The following is a 23,346-nucleotide window of genomic DNA, read 5'->3' as shown; positions in this document are numbered from 1 at the left end:
CATTTAGCACGTGAGTCCTGCACTTGGTTTTATCAATACAGGGATGGGAATGCAGGCCATGGCATGCAAGGGCAGGACTGACTTCCCACACACGTTGTTTTCCTGACCACAATCCTCACCCCCAGCTATTTGCTCCCAAAGTATCTGGGTGGCAGTAACTTGGGGTGAGAAAAAGGCACAGGAGGAATGGTCACTTGTTGTCTCCCCCCCCCCCGCCCCACCAGTGCCTGTTCCTGTTTTTATTTTAAAATGGAAGACAAGCCCACACAATAATCATAGTTGACATGCTGTCTATTCTGTGTTTAAGAGTTTCTGCATCCTGTTTTTTACTATTATTTTCTTATTCTGATCTTGGAGTAAACTTTGGGTAGAAAACAAGTTTTTTTTATCGAGGGGAACGTTAACTATTTTCCTTCCAATTCTCTGCAGTTGTGTTAGCAGCTTAGATTTGGGAGCCCTGCATTTTAGTATCTTCTGGTTATCTAAATGGACTTTTCCAATATCTGCATTCAGGCCTGTATTGTTAAGCCCAGCAACTTCATTTCTCCAATACTCTGCATATGATTCATTAATAATAGCACCTTCAGTGGGACTTAAACCTTTGATTGTCTTATCTTTGCGTACGTTGAGGTTAGGGAACTTTGCATCTTCGTGATTGCACAAGTTGTTAATTTTATTATCTCTGATGTAGTATAAGAGTGGCACAAGTTCTTCCACCATTGCATTAGCAGATATGGCACTGGTGTACAAGGTGTGTTTGGTTTTTTTGTTTCCTTTGCCTTGCTTTGGAGTAGGCTGGGATCTTACTCAGAAATTTATTTTAGTCGCCGGCCCTCTTAGCGATGACTTAGTAAGTAATTTAAACTTCCAAAGTGGACTTCTAAGAGAACCTCTCAATTCTGCAACGGGACAGTCAAACTATCTTTGCGATGGGCCTTCCTTACCTTCTCTGCCGCCGTACTTCGCTGAGCTCCGTGCAAGTGGTGTGACCCATTTTAAAGTCTTCTTGCCTTGGACTCGCATCCTTCCAGAGGCAAATGCCCGAAACCCCAACCGGACGAACGTTGAATGCTACAGACAACTTCTGAGAACTCTCAAAGCAGCTGACATCGAACCGGTTTTAATTCTACATCAGAAACGTTTGCCGAAGTCTTTGGAGACCCGGCTTGTTTTGAGCAAATCTGTGACTTTCACCGACCTTTTCGTGGAATATGCAGAATTTTCCTTTGCGTCTTTTGGTGACTTGGTGGACACCTGGCTCACTTTTGGCAGCCTGCCTGAGGATGTGGAGCGCTTGCCTCACGGAGGTCCGCTGGCCCTCCATTTGCAGGTGCTAGCTTCAGCACATGAGAAAGCTTACGAAATCTACCATGAAAAATACGCAGCAGAAGGTAAAGAAAATGGTGGGGAGGAGGGAACATGGGATGTGCCTCCTCTGGATAATGTAACATGCACTATGCGTATGGGGTGTGCATGTGAATGAAGTGTGAATGGAAGACTGACTTCTGTGCACGTAGTGATATTGCACAGGCCTTGGAAGTTCTGATCGCTATCTTGCACTCCCAACAACATAACTGGGAGGGGAGGGACGTCTTTCATTTTAGGGAAAAAATCCTTTGACTTCTTTTCTTGCCCACCAGGCCTCTTAGATGGGCCCAGCCATTGTCCTGCGCCATCTTTCTAAGACTCCTGCCAAAATTATTTCTTGTCTGCTGAACAAATGGGCCAAGGAGCCTTATAATATTTAAGAATGACGCGGAGAGAACACGGCTAAAATCAGAACGATCTCTTCATTCAAATCTCCTCTCAGCCCACACTTTTTCCATTAAGGCTTAAGTGCAAAGAACTTGTCCTCCTCCTCCTCATGATAATAAACAGAAGTTCATTCAGATGCACACACATTACTTGAATATATTACATGCAGTATACTCCACCAACCTTAGAATGTAAGCTTCTTGGGGCAGAGATCAGTTGGTAAAGCACATGAATGTTGATGTCACAACCGTATTGGCCCAAATATAAGCCACACACACCTTTAAAATTCAAGGGGGGGGGGAGACAATACCTGAATATAAGCCGCTCCCTTAAAATTCTGCAGGCACTCATGCCCATACCGTTTCACCGTATGTCTGTTTCAGCAGCGATAACCTAAAAGCCCATTGTGTAAGGTCACAAATTTAAGCCGCACTTCAACTTTTCACAGTCAGAATTTGGGGGAAAGTGAGGCTTACATTCAGGCCAATACAGTATATAATGAGAAAACTGTAAAGGAATTCCTGGAGATTGCTTCTAGTGAAAGTATTCCCTCTCTTTTCCCCCCTCCTTGCATTGAAATTTTGAAAATAAAATTGACAACATACTTTTTTTCTCATTTACAGATGGGAAAGTGTCCATCTCCCTAGATGTTAGTGATGCTGGGCTGGCGTCAGCAAGATCTTTATTGATTTCAATTCTGGTAACGCCTTTTATTTTCTTGGGACTCTTACAACAGCATATCCAGTAAAGCCAGAGGAAAGAAATTATTTCAATGCGTAATTCTTTTGTGAAACCCATTGCCTCTTAGATGGTTATAAAAGGGGGTTAGACAAATGATTGAAGGGTGGGCATATCAGTGGCTTGTTTATTTGCTTGTTTTATAAGCTATCTTAACTGTTCTTCCCCATAAGCTCCCTGGGCAAGTTACAACTCTCTGAAGTTATTTGCCAAAGCAGAGTTGCCTCTTTCTAGATAGATACATAGTTGTCACTTTCTCATAATTGGGAGGTGTGGGTGGTGCTGTGGCCTAAACTACTAAGCCTCTTGGGTTTGCTAATCAGAAGGTCAGTGGTTCGACTCCGTCCGACACGGTGAACTCCCATTGCTCTATCCCGTTTTTGCCAACCCAGCAGTTTGAAAGCATACCAGTGCAAGCAGATAAATGGGTACCACTGTGGTGGGAAGGTAAGCGGCATTTCTGTGCGCTCTGGTCTCCACCACGGTGTTCCGTTGAGCCAGCAGCGGTTTAGTCATGCTGGCCCAGAAAGCTGTCTGTGGACAAACGCTGGCTCCCTCAGCCTGAAAAGTGAGATAGTCGCCTTTGATTGGACTTAACCGTCCAGTGATCCTTTATTTACCTTTTTACCTCATAACAACCAGAGGTATTCCCTGAAAATGTCAACCCACAGACCCATTTTTCATTTTCATATAATAGTTAAAATTTATCTATTTTAACTATTTTAATTTATCACTCTTAAAGATGATTTACCAACCTTTCATTATTTTTCAAAATGGTATTTTACATGTGAGGGGGGAAACCAGAAGCATGACATGCAAGATGATTCAGAATTTCTCTTATCCCTCACCCCATGAAACAGTTAAAGAGCTCTCCAAGAAAATTGGTGTTATGTTAATGATTCTTTATTTGAGAATGAGGCAGAATGAATTGTTACGTAATTTATGGCGCACTATTTCAGTCATTCTGTTAGGGAGAGCATTTCGGCTAGTCAGATGGAATGATCCCCCCTACTCTTGTGTACTTTTCTGAGTGTCCTCGCAACACCCTCCCCTGAGCAAATTTTAGGGACTTGGGGAGAGGAGGGAGGAGCCCCATTCTGCTAGCCAAACTCTTGCCCAATTGAATCCCACCTAGAAAATAAGAATGTCAATAAAGGAACTCTGGTTCCAAGTATAAAGTAATAATAATAGATGTTTCTGCTGCCTCAAGTGTAACTTCAGTTATTATAAAGGCTATATCTCTCTGTGACAATGCTCTGTTTTGATTCCAGGACTCTCTAGACTTTCTCTCTCTCAACCTTCAGTACAACTGTGAAAGGGAAGCAGCTTTCCAAAAGTTCCTGGATGAGCTACAGGTAATTCTTAGCAATTGTAGCAAGTGTTCTATGGATGCTATCTGTTATAGATGGACACGGGAGGTGATGTCACACAGTTTTGACAGTCCTCCTTGATACAACTCATACATTTTACTTTGCTTTTTCTATTATAGCATATGGGGACGAACAATATGGGTATTTTGCTCTTTAGTCTCAAGTTCCACGAGTGTCCCTCCTTGCAAGAAAACCGATTTGCAACAGTGGCTTCCATTTTCAGTGGTAAGTGTCTTCTGTAGGAAGGAACTGTGGTCTTGTGGCTTGCCTGTGTGGTATTTTGGATGTGTGGGTGGAAGTGAAATACAATACAGGCTATGCTGTCATCCGTATATGTATGTATTTATTTCAACCCTTTATATATCACCTAATAGCATGGTATCCAAGTGGTATGCAGTAAAGTTACAAAAGATTTACTGAGGATAGAATTGGTTAAAGTTAACAGTAAAATCAGAAAAGCTACTTTAAACGCCTGCTGAAATGAAAAATTTGCCTTCACCAATTTCGCCTGGGTGGGGGGAGGGGGCTGCTGTCTGATCTCAGTTGTGAGAAAGTGCCACAGAATTGGGCCCACAATACTGAATGCACAGCTCCTGGTGGAAATGAGCCAAGTCTCTCCCCACTACCACCTGTCCCCACTATTACTATACGAGAGAGACCTTGTACTATTTACAGGAAGTGGGGCTTCACTGAAAAAGGACTATAGCATAGGATGTTACTGGCCTAATGTCTGCCCTTTTCCATTGTGCTGATACACTTCTCTTCTCTTCCTTCATCCCCCTCCCCCCACCCCTCTATTTTCAGCCATTTCTGAAGTTCAAGCATGGGCAATAGGGTATGATGTGAATTGTGTCATGAACAGCTCGTCCGTTCAAGCAATTTGGTACAAAATGTTTATTTTTAATGTTAAATTAGTTTGGTTATGAAGCTGTGCTACTTGCACAATTAAGACTGCAGTCCTTACACAGGAATATGTTTGTGTGTGTTTCTGTATGCATACGTGTGTGCATGTGTATACAAGTGTCTAATATAGAGGTATATTCCAATGATGGTACTCTATGGTATGCAATACTGTTAGCTTTTTTGTTCTTGTTGTTGCTGACATTGGCAGCCATTTTGTGCTGGCACCAATGTCATTTTTATCAAGGTATGAGTCCTGCCAGCTCTTTTTTTTTTTAACTACAAAAAGCACTGGGTATATGTATATTTAATCAGGATATAGCAAATGAGGTTTCAACTGTGTCATATAAATATGGAACATACACTAGTAGGCTTTATGAATCTTGGCTTGCTGTATGTTTAGCTGAATAGTTAGAGTTTCTTTTATTCAGAGATAAGGGCCTCATTCTGTCATGCGCAACCTTCTGGGAGCCACATGGCAGTGGTGGTAGTGGGCGGGGACAGAGCTAAAACTGAGTGGAGCAATCAATGTGACTCTTACGTTGCTACGTTCCAGCTACAGAAAGCCAGAGGTTCCTGCACATCCACCTATTTCTCTATCCAAGAAGGCAAGAGACATTGTCACAGCTCAAGGACACAATCTAGCCATGTGAAAGCCATTGAGGAGGGTGCAGAGAGCAGGGCCAATGGGGAGAATCCTGAGGGTCACATAGACAGGTCCAACAGTTTATAATTAGTCCCAAATCCTATGATTCCCCACCGCTAATCTATATGTAGATGATCATTGTTATACAGATTTAGGCTTGCCAAATTAAAAAACAAAAAAACAAAAAACTGGATAAATTTCTGTAAGTTTGATACCCACGATATTTGAAATCTCTATTTTCAGCCTGATTTGAATGCTTATCCATCCTGAATAAAAATGTAATGATAATAAAAGTTTGATTTATTTATTTAACTTACTGCATTTCTGTTCTGCCCTTCCTCTGAAGATCACAGGGTAGTTTTTGTATTGTAAACACAAAAATACACAACATAGTAACAAATAAAACAATGACCCCCTCCCCTATTTTGGACGACCATAGATTGTTTAATTAGCCAGAGGCCTGGGAGAAGAGGAATGTTTATGCCTGGTGCCTAAATTGTTGACATATTCTCTCTTTCCTTTTTTTAGCTTGTACACAGGAAATCTGGCCGGCCAACCAAAGGCAAAGGAAACCCTGATACCTACTATTGCTCCACTTTCATCCTATCAAGCAGTTTGGGAAAGATTTGCCAGCCAACCTGAGCTGGAGAGAGACTCCTTTTTGCTTGACCTTTTCCCTCGCGGTTTTCTCTGGGGCACATCGACAGGTTCCTTCAATGTGGAAGGAGCCTGGAGAGAGGGTGGGAAAGGGGAGAGCATTTGGGATCAATACGGGCACCAGGGCCACGCCCACATGAATCAAACAGCCGATGTCGCATGCGATAGCTACCACAAGCTAGATTATGACGTTTATCTCCTTAGAGGCCTTCGCCCAAATATTTATAAATTTTCTATATCCTGGCCTAGGGTTTTTGCCAATGGGAGTAAGAGCAGCTTGAACCCTCAAGGCATAGATTACTACAACAAATTGATAGACAGCTTGCTGGGTTCAAATATTGAGCCCGTGGTGACCTTGTTCCACTGGGACCTGCCGCAAGCTCTGCAGGATCTTGGTGGCTGGCAAAACGAGAGCATCGTCACTGCCTTTGCAGAATATGCAGAGTTCTGCTTTGCCACTTTTGGGGATCGTGTTAAATTCTGGATTACCTTCCACGAACCCTGGGTCATTAGCTACGCTGGCTATGGCACTGGGCAGCATCCTCCAGGAATTATTGATCCAGCCGTGGCATCCTATCAGGTACTGACAACAAGTTCAGCAGCTTGGGCCTAATTTTACGGCTTGTGTTGACTCCACAAATAGAAAAGGTGGACCATTGCCTCCTAGTCTGTGGCTAGTTCTTCTCTCACCAGACTTGGCCCCATGTCTGATTTTGCCAGAGGGTATGAATGGAGTCAATGGGCAGATGAGTCTTTTAAGTCTGGTCAGACTACAGTGGTACCTCAGGTTACATACGCTTCAGGTTACATACGCTTCAGGTTGCAGACTCCGCTAACCCAGAAATAGTGCTTCAGGTTAAGAACTTTGCTTCAGGATGAGAACAGAAATCGTGCGGTGGCGGCGCGGCGGCAGCAGGAGGCCCCATTAACTAAAGTGGTGCTTCAGGTTAAGAACAGTTTCAGGTTAAGTACGGACCTCCGGAACGAATTAAGTACTTAACCCGAGGTACCACTGTATCTTGCTCCTGATAGGGGCCACTGTATATTTGGCATCCTATATATTCAGAAGTGGTTGTCCAAATAAGCATCTTTAAACCCATGTCTACAAGTAGACTAGGAATCTCTTGGATCAGCAGAAGTAATTTTTCTCTCCTTCCACACTTGAGGGCATAGTGCAGTTGAGCAGTGTATCACAATGTTTGAGCACCACTTAGGTATAAGGAGGAAGAAAAGAGTTTTATTAGGTTATTGTGCTTCAAGGGGTTTTAAAAGTTTAAAAGGGGTTGGCAAAGGTTTCCAATATCGGGTATCTTATAATGAACTTCTAAAACAGAATGTATAAGCAGGTGGTACAATGAGAACAACTGGCACATTGGATATTTCCTGGCAGATTTGTGAGGATTTCGTAACCATACATCAAAACAGATAATTGAGTAGATGTCAGGACATCTTCAGGGAAGAATCCCAGGGATTTTTTTATTGCGTTACAAATACCACACAGCTATCCATCATGTGGCTGTCCTGCCATGAGACTGGCTGATGGACAGTTTCTGAATACTTGCAGCACATGTATCAGCCTGTAGACAGACCTGGATTAGCCTGCTCTGGGAATAGTTTCTGCCACATGAGCGTATATTATGTTACCAGTTACTTGGAATATAGGCTAATTTAGATTTAGTTGTTGGAACGCTTTGGCTTCCAAAAGAAAGGAGTTGGGGGAAGAAATGGAGTCTTTAGTTGACTGGAATTGAAACCAGTTTAGGACAGATACTTTTATTGATGCTACAATACCGTATGCTACAGCCATGTTTTCAGATGTTTGGGTCTGGAAATGTTGCAGCAGCAAGCAAATGAGTGAGAAGGTAGTTCTCTTGCTTTTGAAGGAACTTTTTCCTGCATTGCAAACTGTAGTAAGTGTTCTTTATGATGTGGTATAAACTTGATTTTGAGCTCAGGTATGACAAAAAGCTGCTATAATTATCTGGTCTCTGTAAGCCTTGAGGTGGGAGGGGGTTGGCGCTTTGGCCCCTCAAGTATAATTTGAATGTTATGAGGAAATGTACTGGGCTGTAAATATCCATGGTGTGTACGTATAAACCTGTCTTTCTACTTGGTCCAGTAAGCCCAAGCGTAGTCCAATGTTGTACCTTCAGATGTTGTTGGGCTACAACTCCCTCCCCCCCCCCCAATTCCTGACCTTTGGCCATGCTAACTGGGCCTAATGGGAGTCCAACAACATCTGGAGGGAATCCATATTGGCTACCCTTCTCTGCTGCAGTTGAAACCAGTTCTCCAAAGTCTCAAGCAGAGGCCTTCCCTAGCATTTACAGTGGTACCTCGGGTTAAGTACTTAATTCGTTCCGGAGGTCCGTTCTTAACCTGAAACTGTTCTTAACCTGAAGCACCACTTTAGCTAATGGGGCCTCCTGCTGCCACCGCACGATTTCTGTTCTCATCCTGAAGCAAAGTTCTTAACCTGAGGTACTATTTCTGGGTTAGCAGAGTCTGTAACCTGAAGCGTCTGTAACCTGAAGCGTCTGTAACCTGAGGTACCACTGTATATAGATCATGCAAAGGATGAGATGTGGGGGCTGAACTTGGCACTTCATGAAAATGATGTGCTCTGCCAGTGAGTTATACTCAGTGGAATAATCCTTTTTCCTTCCTTCCCATAAAAAAGGTGGCTCATGTTATTCTCAAAGCTCATTCTCGAGCCTGGCATGTTTATGATACCAAGTACCGCCCTGAACAGCATGGGAAGGTGGGAATAGTATTGAATTCAGACTGGGCTGAACCCAAGACCCCAAGCAGTGCCGAGGATGTGAGAGCGGCAGAACGCTACTTGCACTTCATGTTGGGCTGGTTTGCTCACCCGATATTCATCAACGGCGATTACCCAGAAGTCCTGAAATCCCAGATCCAGGAGAAGAACCAGCAGTGCTCAACTCCCGTCGCCAAGCTCCCCGCGTTCACCGATGAGGAGAAGCGGCAAGTGAAGGGGACGGCTGACTTCTTCGGCCTTTCCCACTACACTTCCAGGCTCATCAGTGCTCCAGTGAATCATAGCTGCGCTCCAACCTATGAGGATATTGGAGACTTTTCCCAACACGTGGATCCTTCTTGGCCGCAGACGGCCGCACCATGGCTCTACGCCGTGCCTTGGGGACTGAGGAGACTGCTGCTGTTTGTGTCCAAAGAATATACTGGGACAACAAGGGTTCCGATTTATATAGCAGACAATGGGGCGCCGACAGATGACAGAGGCAATCTTGTTAGCGACACCGTGAGAGTGGATTACTACCGGCTTTATATCAACGAGGCTTTGAAAGGTACAAGGGGCTGTTATGAATTGGGGCAGGGAACAGGCATGCAAAGGGGAATTGAAAGTAAACCTGTAAGGATAAAGTCATGTTTATTGACTTAGTCCCCTGTTCCCTTTCAACACAATATCCTCCAAGATCTTATCACATTCCTGTCAATCTCCAGCATACGGTAAATATCATGCCCCATCCCAGTGGGGAAAGGAATGGGAATGAGTAGATATGTTCACCATGTGTAAATGGCCTGCAAACATCACTTTTTAAATGTTGGCTTGAAGGACAGCATCTGAGACTGACTTGCTTAGCTATCACGTTTTGTCCTGCCTGCTTAGAAGATGCAGAACTGTTTTGCTCTGCACCTCCAAACAGGTCTGGATGCTCTTTTGAGTTGATCCTGGTGGAAAACGATGTAATTAATGCATTCATCCCAGCCAGAGTATATTTTGTCACCCCATGATAAAGGACATCAAGGAATGCCTAGTTTGTAACCCCTGAATGCCTGAACATAAGAACGCTAGTTCACACCTTGTATCTTCATTACTTTTGGGTCACTCCTGTATCCTGCTGTAATTTACGCATAGGAGTGAACCATCAAAGATTACATGCCACAGACAGAATTTTCACATTGCTTCACTCACAAGGCTTTTCAAGAGTCGGGCTGCTTCAACCTTGGACATTTACTGTGGAATTTACATGTACTTTTGTCATCTGTATGACATAGTGATCAATACATCCTCTTCCCACATTTCCCATTACCTTCCTTTTTTGTTTTGTTTTCAGAGCTCAGAAAATCTGACCAGTTGTTGTTTTTTCCCCCAAGTTATAGATGACCCATCGCGCAGCTGTTAGCAAATTGTTTGGCCAATTATGTGCTATTTAGATTCTTGTAGCCTCTGTGGTTCATCTCTTTCCCCCAAAGAACCAGTTTTGTCGCTTCAACCCTTTCCCCTCCAGAAAGCATTGTCTTATATCTGGTTCTTTTCTTTCTCTCACTTCTCCCCCCGCCATTAAATTGCGGGTGTGGTGGCTGGGAAAGAATACACGATCTGCAGTGCTGTAAGTGAGGAGGGAATATATAAACATGATCCTAATGTAGAGCTGGGATGCGGGTGGCACTGTGGCCTAAACCACTGAGCCTTGGGCTTGCTGATCGCAAGGTCGGCGGTTCAAATCCCCGCGGCGGGGTGAGCTCCCATTGCTTGGTCCCTGCTCCTGCCCACCTAGCAGTTCGAAAGCACATCAAAGTGCAAGTAGATAAACGGCGTTTCTGGCGCTGCTCTGGTTTCGCCAGAAGCAGCTTAGTCATGCTGGCCACATGACCCAGAAAAACTTTCTGCGGACAAACATTGGCTCCCTTGGCCAGTAAAGCGAGATGAGCGCCGCAACCCCAGAGTCGTTCACGGCTGGACTTAACTGTCAGGGGTCCTTTACCTTTACCTTTTAATGTAGAGCTGGGGGAAAGAACTGCACACCTGCCTACAGAATGCCACGTAGATTCCAGACATCTGGAAAAGATTTGCTGCTCCACTTGCTGCTCAAAGCCAAATAGAAATGATTGGCTGCTACTTTATACATCTGGAAGTATTCTTCCAGGTACTGTATAGCCAAGTACTGTTTAGTTGAGTAATGATGAAGATGCATGTCTGAACCGGCCAAAGTCCTTGAACTGCTTAAGTGCATTATCACTTCCCTATGCCATTTTGTATATTGTCTCTTACATGCAAATGACTTTAAAAGGAAATTCAAATGTGCAGATGAATAGCAATAATAGTTTGCACTGACTCGGGAGAATATGGACTACCCTCTGAAAATCCATGCCGTTGCTGCAATGCAAGATAGTTGTGGTTGTGCTATGTATTTAAACAAATGATTAAAAATCTTAACTAAATTCTATCTCCTTCACTGACAGCTATAAAGCAAGATGAAGTTGATGTTCAAGCATACATTGCCCGATCATTGATTGATGGCTTTGAAGGCCCAGCAGGCTACACTCAAAGGTTTGGCCTACACCAAGTGAATTTTGAAGATGCAAACAGACAAAGGACACCCAAAGAATCTGCCTATTTATTCTCCACCATTATTGAAAATAATGGATTTCCTAGCACGGTCTCAAGAAAATTTCTCCAGCCGCTCAGAAAGGATGTTTCCATACCTCCACGGCTGCCTAGTTTACCAGCTTCTGAAGTTCCTTCAAAGGCAAAGGTGGTTTGGGAGAAATTTTCAAAACAGACTGATTTGGAAAGAGACACGTATTTTTATGGCACCTTCCCAGAAGATTTTCTGTGGGGTGTTTCTACTGCTGCCTACCAAACTGAAGGAGGTTGGGATGCAGAGGGGAAGGGACCTAGCATCTGGGATAATTTTACCCACATCCCAGGGAATATTAAGAACAATGATACAGGAGATATAGCTTGCGACAGCTACAATAAAGTAGATGAAGATCTTTATCTGCTGAGAGCCTTAAGGGTAAACACCTATCGCTTCTCCCTGGCATGGCCTCGGATCTTTCCAAATGGAAGAAACCATTCTATAAATAACTATGGTGTCGATTATTACAACCGGCTGATTGATGGTTTGCTGGCCCGGAATATCACACCAATGGTCACTCTCCACCACTGGGATCTGCCCCAAGCTCTACAAGACATTGGTGGCTGGGAAAACCCTGTAATGGTTGAACTGTTTGATAGTTTTGCAGACTTTTGTTTTCAGGCATTTGGAGACAGGGTCAAGTTCTGGATTACTTTCAACGAACCTATTGCCATCTCTGTGCTAGGCTACGATACGGGATTATTCCCACCAAATGTAAAAGATAATCCGGGCAATGCATCCTACAGTGTTACTCATGCAATACTAAAGGCCCATGCAAGAGTTTACCACACATATGACCAGAAATACAGAGAGAGTCAGAAAGGTGTGATCTCTCTGAGTCTCAACATGGATTGGGTTGAGCCAAAGACACTAAGCGATCCTCGGGATGTAGAAGCTGCTGATCGCTACCTGCAGTTCATGGGAGGGTGGTTTGCTCATCCAATTTTTAAAAACGGCGATTACCCAGATGCGATGAAGTGGAAAGTAGGGAACAGGAGTGAACTACAGAAACTACCATCTTCCCGGCTTCCAGGTTTCACACAAGAAGAGAAAGACTATATCAGGGGCACAGCCGATGTCTTCTGCCTGAATTATTACACTGCCGGAATTATAAAGCACAGCACCACTAGGCTGAAACCATATTCTTACGAGTATGATCAAGAACGAGTATTGGAGATTGACCCTTCTTGGCCTAGCTCAGCAATGGAAAATATGCGGGCAGTGCCCTGGGGGCTGCGTAGGCTGCTAAACTGGATCAAAGAGGAATATAGCAATCCTCCCATTTACATTACTGAGAACGGGGTTGGGCTAAAAGCCAAGTCTGATGTTGATGACACCAGCAGGATCTTCTATTACAAAACACACATTGATGAAGTTTTGAAAGGTAAAGATGTTGTAATAACCCAATAGGTTGAGGTTGTCTAGTTTTAAGATACTGGGTAAAAATAGAAGTTTGCTCAATGTAATCAGCTAAATAATCAGTTAGAGGTCTGTGTAGACTAGTTTTAGTTTTAGATTCTAGATCAGTCATTCCCAAACTGCAGAGTCAGCACAAAAGGCTTATATGTCACAAGGCATCATTAAAAGAACTCTGTGAGTGCCAAATTAGACAACACACTGGTCACACCATTACCAGTTATGTGATTGGGTTTTTTTAAAGTATATTGCTAGATCAAGGGTATTGATCCAGAGCACAAGAGAAGGTGGGTGGTTACATGGTTACAGCCCTTCATGCTAGAGTCTGGATCAATCAAGGTTGTGTTCCTCCTGAAATTTACTTTACACGCCCATGTTTTAACACCGAACCCAATTAAATAGCTTTAAACATATTAGGCTACTTGTATTTATATTCTGATTGCTCTGAAACTGTTCTGAACCCCTCAGGCCTTCCTCTGTTCTCTACAAAATGTCTGGCTATAGGCCTCAAACCGTGGATTATCCAAACAGCTACACGTGAGGGTTGTTTCTGCTACATGCATTAAATTAGTCTGGTCAACCGCAGCCTTTGTGTCACAGTCAATAGTGTTTTAATAAGTACAAAACGTCAGTAAAGTATGCAGAAGGCCTTTTTTCTTTCCTTTCTTGATAATGGTTTTGAATTATAGTTATAATAAATATAATTTTTGATCTTTCCTAAAGGTATATAATTCACAAGGTTTTTAGTAAAGCCTGGTTTGGGGATTTGCTATCCTTGAAAATGCATGAGTATGAAGTAAGCTGAAATGAAATATGATGCAAATTCCTTCCATTTTTTATTTATTAATTAATTTATTTTATTTATTATCTATCTATCTATCTCCTGCTCTTGTACTGGGAGAAAAAGGTGGCATGTAATTTAAATAAATAAATAATGCTTGTGGAAAGGGAGTGCCGTAATTTTCTCCCTATAGGACGCACTTTTTGCCCTCCAAAAATGAAGGGGAAATCTGGGTGCGTCCTATGGGGCGAATGCAGGCTTTTGCTGAAGCCTGGAGAGCGAGAGGGGTCGGTGCGCACCGACCCCTCTCACTCTCCAGGCTTCAGGAAGCTCTGCGCAACCCTCGGGAGACCGGCTCCGAGGGTTGCGCAGAGCTGCCTGCAGTCCCCGGCTCAGCACAGCTCTGCGCGGCCATCGGGAGCGGGGCGCTAAGTCCCGCCCCGCTCCCGATGGCTGCGCAGATCTGCCTGCAGTCCCGGGATCAGCGCACTTCTCCCCATCGCCAGCCCCACAAGCTCGGGGGACAGCAGGGAGGCAGAGTGTGCCTTCCCACTGTTCCCCGACCTGGTTCTTCCAGCCCCGCACCTGGGGGGGAAAGAAATTTTTTTTTCTTTATTTCCCCCCCCCAAAAAAAAAACTAGGTGCGTCCTATGGGCCGGAGTGTCCTATGGGGCGCAAAATACGGTAAGTCAGTGGGACTTGTGAATTGGCAGGGATTGGCTATTAATATGCATGTGAACATATAATGGGTAATTAGTGTATTTTTTCACAATTCTACTTTCTTGCTCATCGTTACATTGATGGTCTATTAAGCAAGTGTTTCTTTCTCTTTTAGCCTACAAGCTGGATGGTGTGAATGTTCGTGGCTATGTTGCTTGGTCTTTCATGGATAGTTTTGAATGGTTAAATGGTTACGAGCCAAGATTCGGCCTTCACCAGGTTGATTTTGAAAATCCGAACAGGCCAAGAACTCCAAAACGTTCAGCGATATATTATGCTGGAATCATACATCAAAATGGAATCCCTCTGCCAAAAGAGGAAGAATTCCTTTACGGAGAATTTCCGGAGAACTTTTATTGGAGTGTGGCATCATCAGCATATCAGGTTAGGTTAGTTGGTCCCCACCCACCGGACCACTTGAAAAATCGCAGAGCAGCTTAATGATTTTTCTACTTCTGGTGGCAATTGCAATGCACTGTGCTAGATGCTGTATGATACTTAATTGCAGTTTAATTGCTTCTTTTGTTCCTTACCTGTCATATTTTATTGTACTGAAATTTGAATTCTGTAATATATAAATATATAAGAAATAAAAGAAGCAACAAGAAGCCATAAAAATGCAAATAAGGATTTAATGGCATGGATGTTCGAGTCTTCAACCACAGATTTGCCGTCATGCTGCAGACCACATGAATGAAACTCCAGGTTTAGGTAATCTATTGGTAGACGGTTGCTTGTTTGGTGGAAGCTATGCTAAACCTTCATTTTGTGAATAATATGCCAACCAAGCAAGCTGAATGCTGTCAGGCTTGGGGACCTTGATGATGGTGAATCACTAGGGTGAGAGCCAGGGTGATATAGTGGTTAGAGCTGCCTCCTCCCCCCCAAAGCTGTTGCCCTCCAGATGTTTTGGTCTACAGTTCCCAGCGTCCCTGACCATTGGCCAGTCAGCTTGTGGCTGAGGAAGTTGTAGTCCAAAACATCTAGAGGGCACCGTGTTGCAGAAGCCTGGATTAAAATGGTGGACTAAGGTTGGCGAGACCTTGGTTCAGATTCCTACTCAGCCATGAAGCTCACTGGGCAACCTTTGCCTAGTCGCTCTCAGCCTAACCTACTTCCACAAGGTTGTTGTGAGGATAAAAACTGAGACTGGGGCATGTATGTTGCCTTGAGCTGGGATACAAATGTGAGAAATATTTGTTTCCTTAAAGATTGAAGGGGCATGGAGAGCGGATGGGAAAGGTCTCAGCATTTGGGACCAGTTTGCACATACGCCTTTGAAAATCAGCAATGATGAAAATGGAGATGTAGCTTGTGACAGCTACCACAAGATGGAGGCAGATTTGGCTATTCTGAAGGACCTCCAGGTGACTCATTATCGCTTTTCCATCTCCTGGACTCGCATTCTCCCCGATGGGACCACCAAGTACATAAATGAAGCTGGCCTGAAATACTATGAAAGGCTTGTGGATGCTCTCCTTGCGGCCAATATCCAGCCTCAGGTAAATGATTGGAGTTTTGCACGCAGGGGAACAGGTGTAACATATGTTATCAGTCTGATTTTTAATTAGATTATGTTTATCAGTGTTCACTGTAGAACCTGGCAATATCTTCAATTCTCAGACATCTTCAATTAGCTTGTGTTAAATGGTCAGAGACCATTTCATAGAGGCTGACACAAATGCATGCTGCCCTATTCTAATCAGAGGAGTCACTTATAAGCTCTACCTATTTTAAACTTGTGCAGAAGATAATGTGGGCTCAGGGTGTTTATATAGGACTTAACAGTTATGAAATCTGCCTTGGTTTTTAAGAGAGCAGAGACTGCAGTGTCTCCAGAAATCTAAGTTTCTGCATTGGATTTCTTCCAAGTATCCACAAGGAAGTAGAATAAACTTTTATCAGGAATTCATCTTCCACTCCCAAACTGTAGCCTTTTTCTGGACACCATTAGGTCCCATCTATGTTACACCTTCCAGGTCATGCCACAAGAACTTCTGAAATTCATCCCATATTGTACTCTTTTCTTGATTCTCGCTTTCCTTGACTGAATGAGGGTTCAGGGAAAGGTGGAAAAGGGAGAACTGAAGATGCTACGTTCAAAGTCTTGATAGCCTTGTAAAAGGTGTTGCTAATCCTCACGTGTTTTCTGGAAATAGTTTGCTTTCTGACCATCGCAATCTAGGAATTGTTGTTGAAGTTACATGTGGTAGATCTGCATAAAATGGCTGACTGTGCCTAATAGTTGAATAATGGACAATCTTCACATTTAGCTTTACTTTTTCATTGCCCCCCCCCCCATTGCATTGCCCCTGTTTCCTACTACAATTTGGTGGTTGGTTATTTTGACAAAATGGCAGGTGTTTGTGAATGTCTTGTCTCCATCTCTAGGTAACTATGTACCACTGGGACCTCCCACAGGCCCTTCAGGATGTTGGAGGGTGGGAAAATGAGACTATAATCCAGAAATTTAAAGATTACGCAGAGATCCTTTTCCAAAGATTTGGAGAGAAGGTGAAATTCTGGATAACCTTGAATGAACCCTATGCCATTGCTAACATTGGTTACGGTTATGGAGTCTCAGCTCCAGGTAAGGTGTAGGTTCTTATTGGCAAGAGCAATGCTCTACAGAACCAAAGGACACTGGTGATCTGAACTTGTGTGGTTATTTTTGAGAACACAGCTTTGTGATAGATGCCCAGTGAAAGTGGGAGACAATCTGATGCTTTTCTTGAAGGTGTCTCCTGGTTGAAAGCCAAATTGCCTAGAACTATTGAGAAACGCTATCAAAATGCACCATTAATTGCTGCTTCAGCTGAGTCCAGTGCTGCAGAATAACGCACTTCCAATCATGTTGTCTTCTTAGGCATCTCTGCCAGACCAGGCCGAGCCCCTTACATAGTGGGCCACAACTTGATCAAGGCCCACGCAGAAGTCTGGCATCTTTACAATGAAACATACCGCCCAAAGCAAGGAGGATTGATTTCTCTTTCCATCAGCGTAGAGTGGGCTGAACCCAAGAACCCTGCCAAGCAGGAGGACCTCGACGCTGCCAGGAGATATGTCCAGGTAATGTGATGACTCCATAGGAACCCACGTCTGTACATTTTAGCCACACACCCTGCTTTCACTTCCTTAGGGCAGTGTCTGCGGTATAGCACCTTTGCCAGATTTGCAGTAGCCAGGACTACACTAATGGGTATGTGATCTTCCAATTAGAGAAAGAGCAGACACAAAACCTTGCTCAGACATTTGGTAGCTGTAGGTACCAAACACATGGAAGAAGCTATCAAGAACGTATGGTCTAGCTCCTGAATGTGTACCAGCCAGGCCCCCAGTCAATGCATAAATGATCAGTTTTGGTATGATTGGAGTTGTGTGTGTGTGTGTGTGTGTGTGTGTGTCTCCCCCTCCCTCCCTCCCTCCCTCCCTCCACATAGGGCTCCCGCTTATGGTGCCCAGATTGACCTCGCTTCCACTTCCGTGCAGCTAAGCTGTGCATGCATACATCCTGCCTTGCAGGCCTTTTTCCACCTGGAGCAACGCTGTATTGCAAAGGCCAGGTGTGACCTAACACACTTGTCTTACGGAACTCCTCCACTGTCAGAGGCAGTAAACCTCTGTGTTCCAGTTGCTGGGAAGAGTGCTATTGCACTCAGGTTCTGCTCACAGGTTTCCCTTTGGGGCTTCTATGGGGACAGAGTACTGGACTAGGGGGGCCTTTAGCCTCCTCTGGCAGGCTCTTGTATTAACTCTTCTTCAGAGACTCAGCAAAACAAGATGTCAATCCTTCTAAAGGACCCAAGGTGTTGATCCTTGGGCACCATATTTCATCTGAACATTCAAATCATAATGTTGGCCACCATCCTGACCAGTCAGCTGCCATTGTTTGGATACCTTGGGGGGGTGTTGCACTATCCTTTAAAAACAGACACTTGGAGACAGGGATGAGACTTTTGGGTCAGTCTGGCGAACTGGTAACTATTGGTTCAGCCAAGAGACCTGGAGAGCCAGTGTGGTGAGCCAAGAGACCTGGAGAGCCAGTAGTCACGTAATCTGGGGAACCGGGTTCACTTTCCCGCTTCTCCACATGCAGCTGCTGGGTAACCTTGGGCTAGTCACACTTCTCTGAAGTCTCTCAGCCCCACTCACCTCACAGTGTTTGTTGTGGGGGAGGAAGGGAAAGGAGATTGTTAGCCGCTTTGAAACTCCTGAAGGGGAGTGAAAGGCGGGATATCAAATCCAGACTCTTCTTCTTCTTCTGTTGCCAAAGCGTTGCTTAATAAGCATCCCTTTTTATTTCCCTGTTGTAGTTCTTTGCTGGTTGGTTTGCTCACCCTATCTTCAGAAACGGTGATTATAGCGAGGTGATGAAAAGGAGGATACAAGAGAGAAGTGCCAGCCAATCGAGGTAAGTGTCTGGCAGGACTAACTGCAGCAGCTGGACCACAACCACGGCCGGTCCATACTGTTGGCTCATGTCACTTAGAAGCAATTCTATCTAAATTGTTGAAATAAAAATAAACCACACATTTTGAAGGGCCACCCTGGCTGTGTCCAAGAACAAATTTACCCTCCCCAAGGTGGTTTTCCTCTGCTGCTGCTTTCCTCCTGGTGTGCACTGCCCTCTTTGCTTAATGCCGCAGGCAATCAGCAGCTAAATCACAGTTGTGACTAAACTCCCCTTGAAACAGAACCACCCTATATTGAAAGTTCCTTCTCCTCCATCCAGGGTATGTTCAGAGCCTGTAATACTGTAGTACAGCAAGGGAGCAGGAAAGGGTGGTGATTGAGACAAAGCAGGGGACTAGTCTTTTAGAGTACCTGCTCTTTGAATAAGGTGAAGTACATGTGGTCATCATTACTGTTCATGTTAAAATTTCCAGCTACCAGCTGTTGCTTTTAAAAACAATACTTTCGCTCTGAAGGACAGTGCCCTGTTCTTTAAAAAAGTAAGTATGATGATAATTGAAGCTTTCCCTTTTGTTAAATGCATCTATGTGAGCCTCTCTCCCATTTTGTGTGTGTTGCAGACTCCCTGAATTTACTGAAAGTGAAAAGCAGAGGATTAAAGGCACCTTTGACTTCTTTGGTTTGAACCACTATACAACAGTATTGGCATCCAACTTAAACTATTCTTCTCTCTTTACATCCTACGATGCTGATAGGTAAGATGTGAGCATGACTTCATACTGCATCAATGCATGCATACTTTTCTGGAATCTGCTTTCACTCTGTGCCTAATAATCTTGGTTGGGCTGGCTGCAGCTGATGGAAATTGTATACCAAAACATCTGGAAGGCATCAAGTTGGTGACCTACTAGAAAGTTTTAAGGCTGAGCACCCATTTTCCTCTCTAAACCCAGTGCATTGGACACTGCATCACACTTAAGCCCCCAACAAAAGAGGTTACTGCTGACCAATCTTCATGATTGATGTCTAGCTGACTTTAATGGATCAATACAAATAACCTTTTCCCACATTATTATCATGTTCTTTTTTGCAGGGGTGTTGCCTCTATAACAGACCGCAGCTGGCTGGGCTCTGGTTCCTTTTGGTTGAAGGTGACCCCTTTCGGCTTCAGGAGGCTCCTGAAGTGGATCAAGGAAGAATACAATGACCCACCTATTTATGTGACCGAGAATGGGATTTCAGAGCGTGTAGACGGGGGCTTCAATGATACTTGGAGAATACACTACTTAAGGAGCTACATCAATGAAGCTTTAAAAGGTACGTGGTTTCCTCTCCGCTTGGTTCCAAATCACCCCCCAAATGTTTGTGACACATGGATTAAAATTGATCTGTAATCCTCTGCCCTGCCCTGCATTCCTTGCAACAGAGTTGGTGGTAAGGCCCTTCTGTGGCTGTATCTGCATAGGGCTGGGCAGAAAGCAAGACTGGTTTCTAGTGTGGGAGTTGCCATGTCTTCTGCAGCTGCCCCAGGACTTCCACTTTCTATTGACTTCAGGGGTGAAAGACTACTCTACAAAATCAAGACAGAATATGTTGCTTAATTCCCATTGACACAAGATCATACTCTTACTCCGGATTACGTCCTCTAAAATGGTTACCACTGTCTGATTTCATTGTTGTCATCGCCAGTACATATGAAGAAATGAGAAAAAAAATCCATTAATTGATGAATTTTTGATCATCCAGATTGTGGATACAAAAGGAATTTGGGATTTTTAAGGTGCAGCCAATCTCTGTTAGGAATGGATACTTTGTAAAGCACCTAGTGTTAATAAGGGGTCTTTAGTTTTCACTCCCTGTTGATCATTATAGTGTAAGCATGTATAGGGCTGCATTTTAAAACTCTCCCCCCCCCCCACAGGAATTGTACTTGATGGTGTTGATCTGCGAGGCTACACTGTATGGAGCCTGATGGATAATTTTGAATGGGCAGTGGGCTTTGCTGAAAGATTTGGGTTGTATTACACCAACTTTACAGACCCAAATCTATCCAGAATTCCAAAGGAGTCTTCAAAATATTATTCATCTATCATCCGGTGTAATGGCTTTCCAGATCCAGCCACTGGGCCTCATTTGTGCCTTGAGTCACAATCTGGAGGTAGGTAAATTACTAATTGCGGAGTTAGGAAAATCCATGAAGTGGTACAGTAAAAATAACCTAAATGTTTAAAACTTTTAACTTTGCTTTTATAGAAAACTTGCATATCGTGTTAATGACATCTGATTCTGGAAAGTAAGGTGGTATATGGTAATAGAAGTTGGCTGTGTAAAAAAAAAATCTTTGGTGTAATGTCCTTAAATGATTTAGTCTAGATTTTTACAGAAAAGTTGCCCAAGTGGCCTGATGTATTTTAGAAGGCTGGAGAAGCAAGTAAAAAAGATTTAAATGAGGGGTGATCAGCACTCCCTGCTCATAGTGTCATTCATGTGAATTTCACTTACATTTCTAGGTACTACTATGGCGCCAACAAGCAGCACTGCTCGGCCTATCGACAATTCAGCCATGAAGGTGCAGTTTTTGGGACTGGACTTGACTTTGTCTAATGCAGAAGTAGGCCTTTATGTGCTCTTTTCCCTACTCTTAATGTCTGTGCTAGGCATTGCTCTTTTTTCATATCTATATAGAAAAAGGACCAAAAAAGCCAGCCAAAATAGTTTTTAAATATTGCAGCTTGCATTTAATTAGTTTATCATGCGATAGTTTTTTCTCCTGCTCATGTTTAGAACAGAGACACAATTATTTTAATCAGTGCTTTTTTTCTAGAAAAAATAGATGCCGGTACTCAGCATGAAGTTGTTACAGTAAGTGCTATACTTTTTAAACAAGAAGAAGAGGTGCTGGTACTATGTACCCTTGAATACTCCCTGAAAAAAAACACTGATTTTAATACCTATTGTTGACTTTAATATTTTTCAATATTCAATTCAATATTCCTTGAATTGTTATGTGCAGTTCACCCTGGGAATAAGGGGTGGGGACAATTTAAAAATAAATGAACAAGTTGAACATATTGCAAAGTGTCAAGTTGGTATCAGAGAACTTCTAAATAAGGAACATACAGACGACTTCTTTTTTTGAAAACCTTTATTGAATGCTCTGAGATTAAAAACTACCAGTATAGTCTTGTAGTTGCAGAAGCACTAAAGGGGGAAAAATAAGTTATCCAATTTGCAAGGTATTATGCTTCTGCTAGTCAGACTCTCTTGTTTTAATCTGGGCTTCCGATTTGTTCCAAGATTTATATAGATTAAAAAGTGCCTTCAGATGACAACAGGGCTAGTTAGTATGAAATTCTGAAAGCTGATGGAAGATGGGGATTTTTTTACATTCTTTGAGCTTTTGGCAGTAGTTACAGTTGCAGTATCCAGCTACACAATTAACACCTTATTCCATGTGCTATGACAGGAATATGGCATAATGCAGGCAGCATACTCATACAAGCCCACCTGTGCAGCAGAAGGATTAAACTAAATCAAAGGGAAAAATCAATGATTACTATGCACAGTTTACTCATAAAAACTACATCTGTTGGGTTGAATTTCCATTCCAAGTATTGTTATCATCTTCTCCATCATCCTGAGTTCTCAGTCTATAGATTTTGCCTTCTTTTTTGAATTCTTCACCCCGTTTTTCCAATACTCGTTTCCTGACTGCTTGTCTAAATAAAGAAGAAATGTGGTTCGAGATTAAATCCTTACAGTGGCAATGTTTTCTAGACATCAGAAGGTACCATTCATTCAGCTCCTGATTCAATTCTAGCACCCCTCCACCCGGGAGAAGTAACTGGAGAATTTGATTCAGTTCACATTAATACCCCTTTCAACGTACAAAAGGTAGTTTTTGTTTCCTTCAAAATGCACCCTAGAGTGAATTCAGCTGAAGAACAGAGGGAATGTCACCTATGAATGACTATAGTGCACTGACATGTTTGCTGCCGGTTCCAGGCCATCACTTCCTGGCTCATGGTGATATTAATCTGGCACATTCACAAAATGTAATCTTAAATGCTCCTGGATGCATTTCAGAAGCTATCTTTCTGGCAGCAGCTGGCATGGAAATCCAAACTGCTGTTTCAGAAAGAAACCCTACCAAGCGAAGATGGCCAGGGAGCATGCAACACATTGTGTATTCTTATTGCTTACTCCTACACTGCTATTTGCAATCGCCCATCAAAAAGTAGATTTGGATTACAACATGGTATCCTGTCCATAGAAGCCAGTTTGAGGCACTGACATGTCAGTTATTCATGTGGAGTTTCTCTGTATCCCAGCCTAAACAAGGGAAAACCCTGTCTTTCTCCCAAGCCCATGCATCTACCAGAGGGAGTGAAAAACAATAATTTAAGAACACCTGTCAGTCCTACCTGCTTGATTCTGCAGTGTTCGGTGCTGAAGGGTTTGAGTGATCCTGCTGATGAGGTCTTGCAGTAGGCTGGGAAGGAGGAGGATTCGTAAACAGGAAGTTGCTAATAAATCGCCAAA

At 43.4% G+C, this 23,346-nt stretch overlaps 1 protein-coding gene across 2 annotated transcripts; it reads left to right on the top strand.

Annotated features, from left to right (window-relative positions):
- Window positions 1-19: 19 nt before the first annotated feature.
- On the top strand, window positions 20-23,332 carry LCT (lactase). 2 transcript variants are annotated; one of them, XM_081199447.1, is made up of 18 exons: window positions 20-1,391; window positions 2,379-2,455; window positions 3,765-3,848; window positions 3,983-4,088; window positions 4,668-4,746; window positions 5,938-6,646; window positions 8,747-9,395; window positions 11,296-12,858; window positions 14,507-14,775; window positions 15,603-15,893; window positions 16,783-16,981; window positions 17,258-17,460; window positions 18,705-18,802; window positions 19,425-19,559; window positions 19,898-20,121; window positions 20,726-20,962; window positions 21,315-21,415; window positions 23,170-23,332. In XM_081199447.1, exons 1-18 carry the CDS (start codon window positions 734-736, stop codon window positions 23,293-23,295), a joined length of 5,808 nt encoding a protein of 1,935 aa, XP_081055573.1. In that variant the 5' UTR covers window positions 20-733; the 3' UTR covers window positions 23,296-23,332. The 2 variants fall into 2 exon arrangements, with proteins under 2 accessions (XP_081055573.1, XP_081055574.1); XM_081199448.1 differs by lacking the exons at window positions 20-1,391; window positions 2,379-2,455; window positions 3,983-4,088 and having other exon boundaries at window positions 3,831-3,848.
- The last annotated feature ends 14 nt before the right edge of the window (window positions 23,333-23,346 follow it).

Source organism: Podarcis bocagei, assembly GCF_964188305.1.
Source record: "Podarcis bocagei genome assembly, chromosome: 1".
Lineage (NCBI taxonomy): Eukaryota > Metazoa > Chordata > Lepidosauria > Squamata > Lacertidae > Podarcis > Podarcis bocagei.
This window is presented reverse-complemented; position numbering and strand designations above follow the sequence as displayed.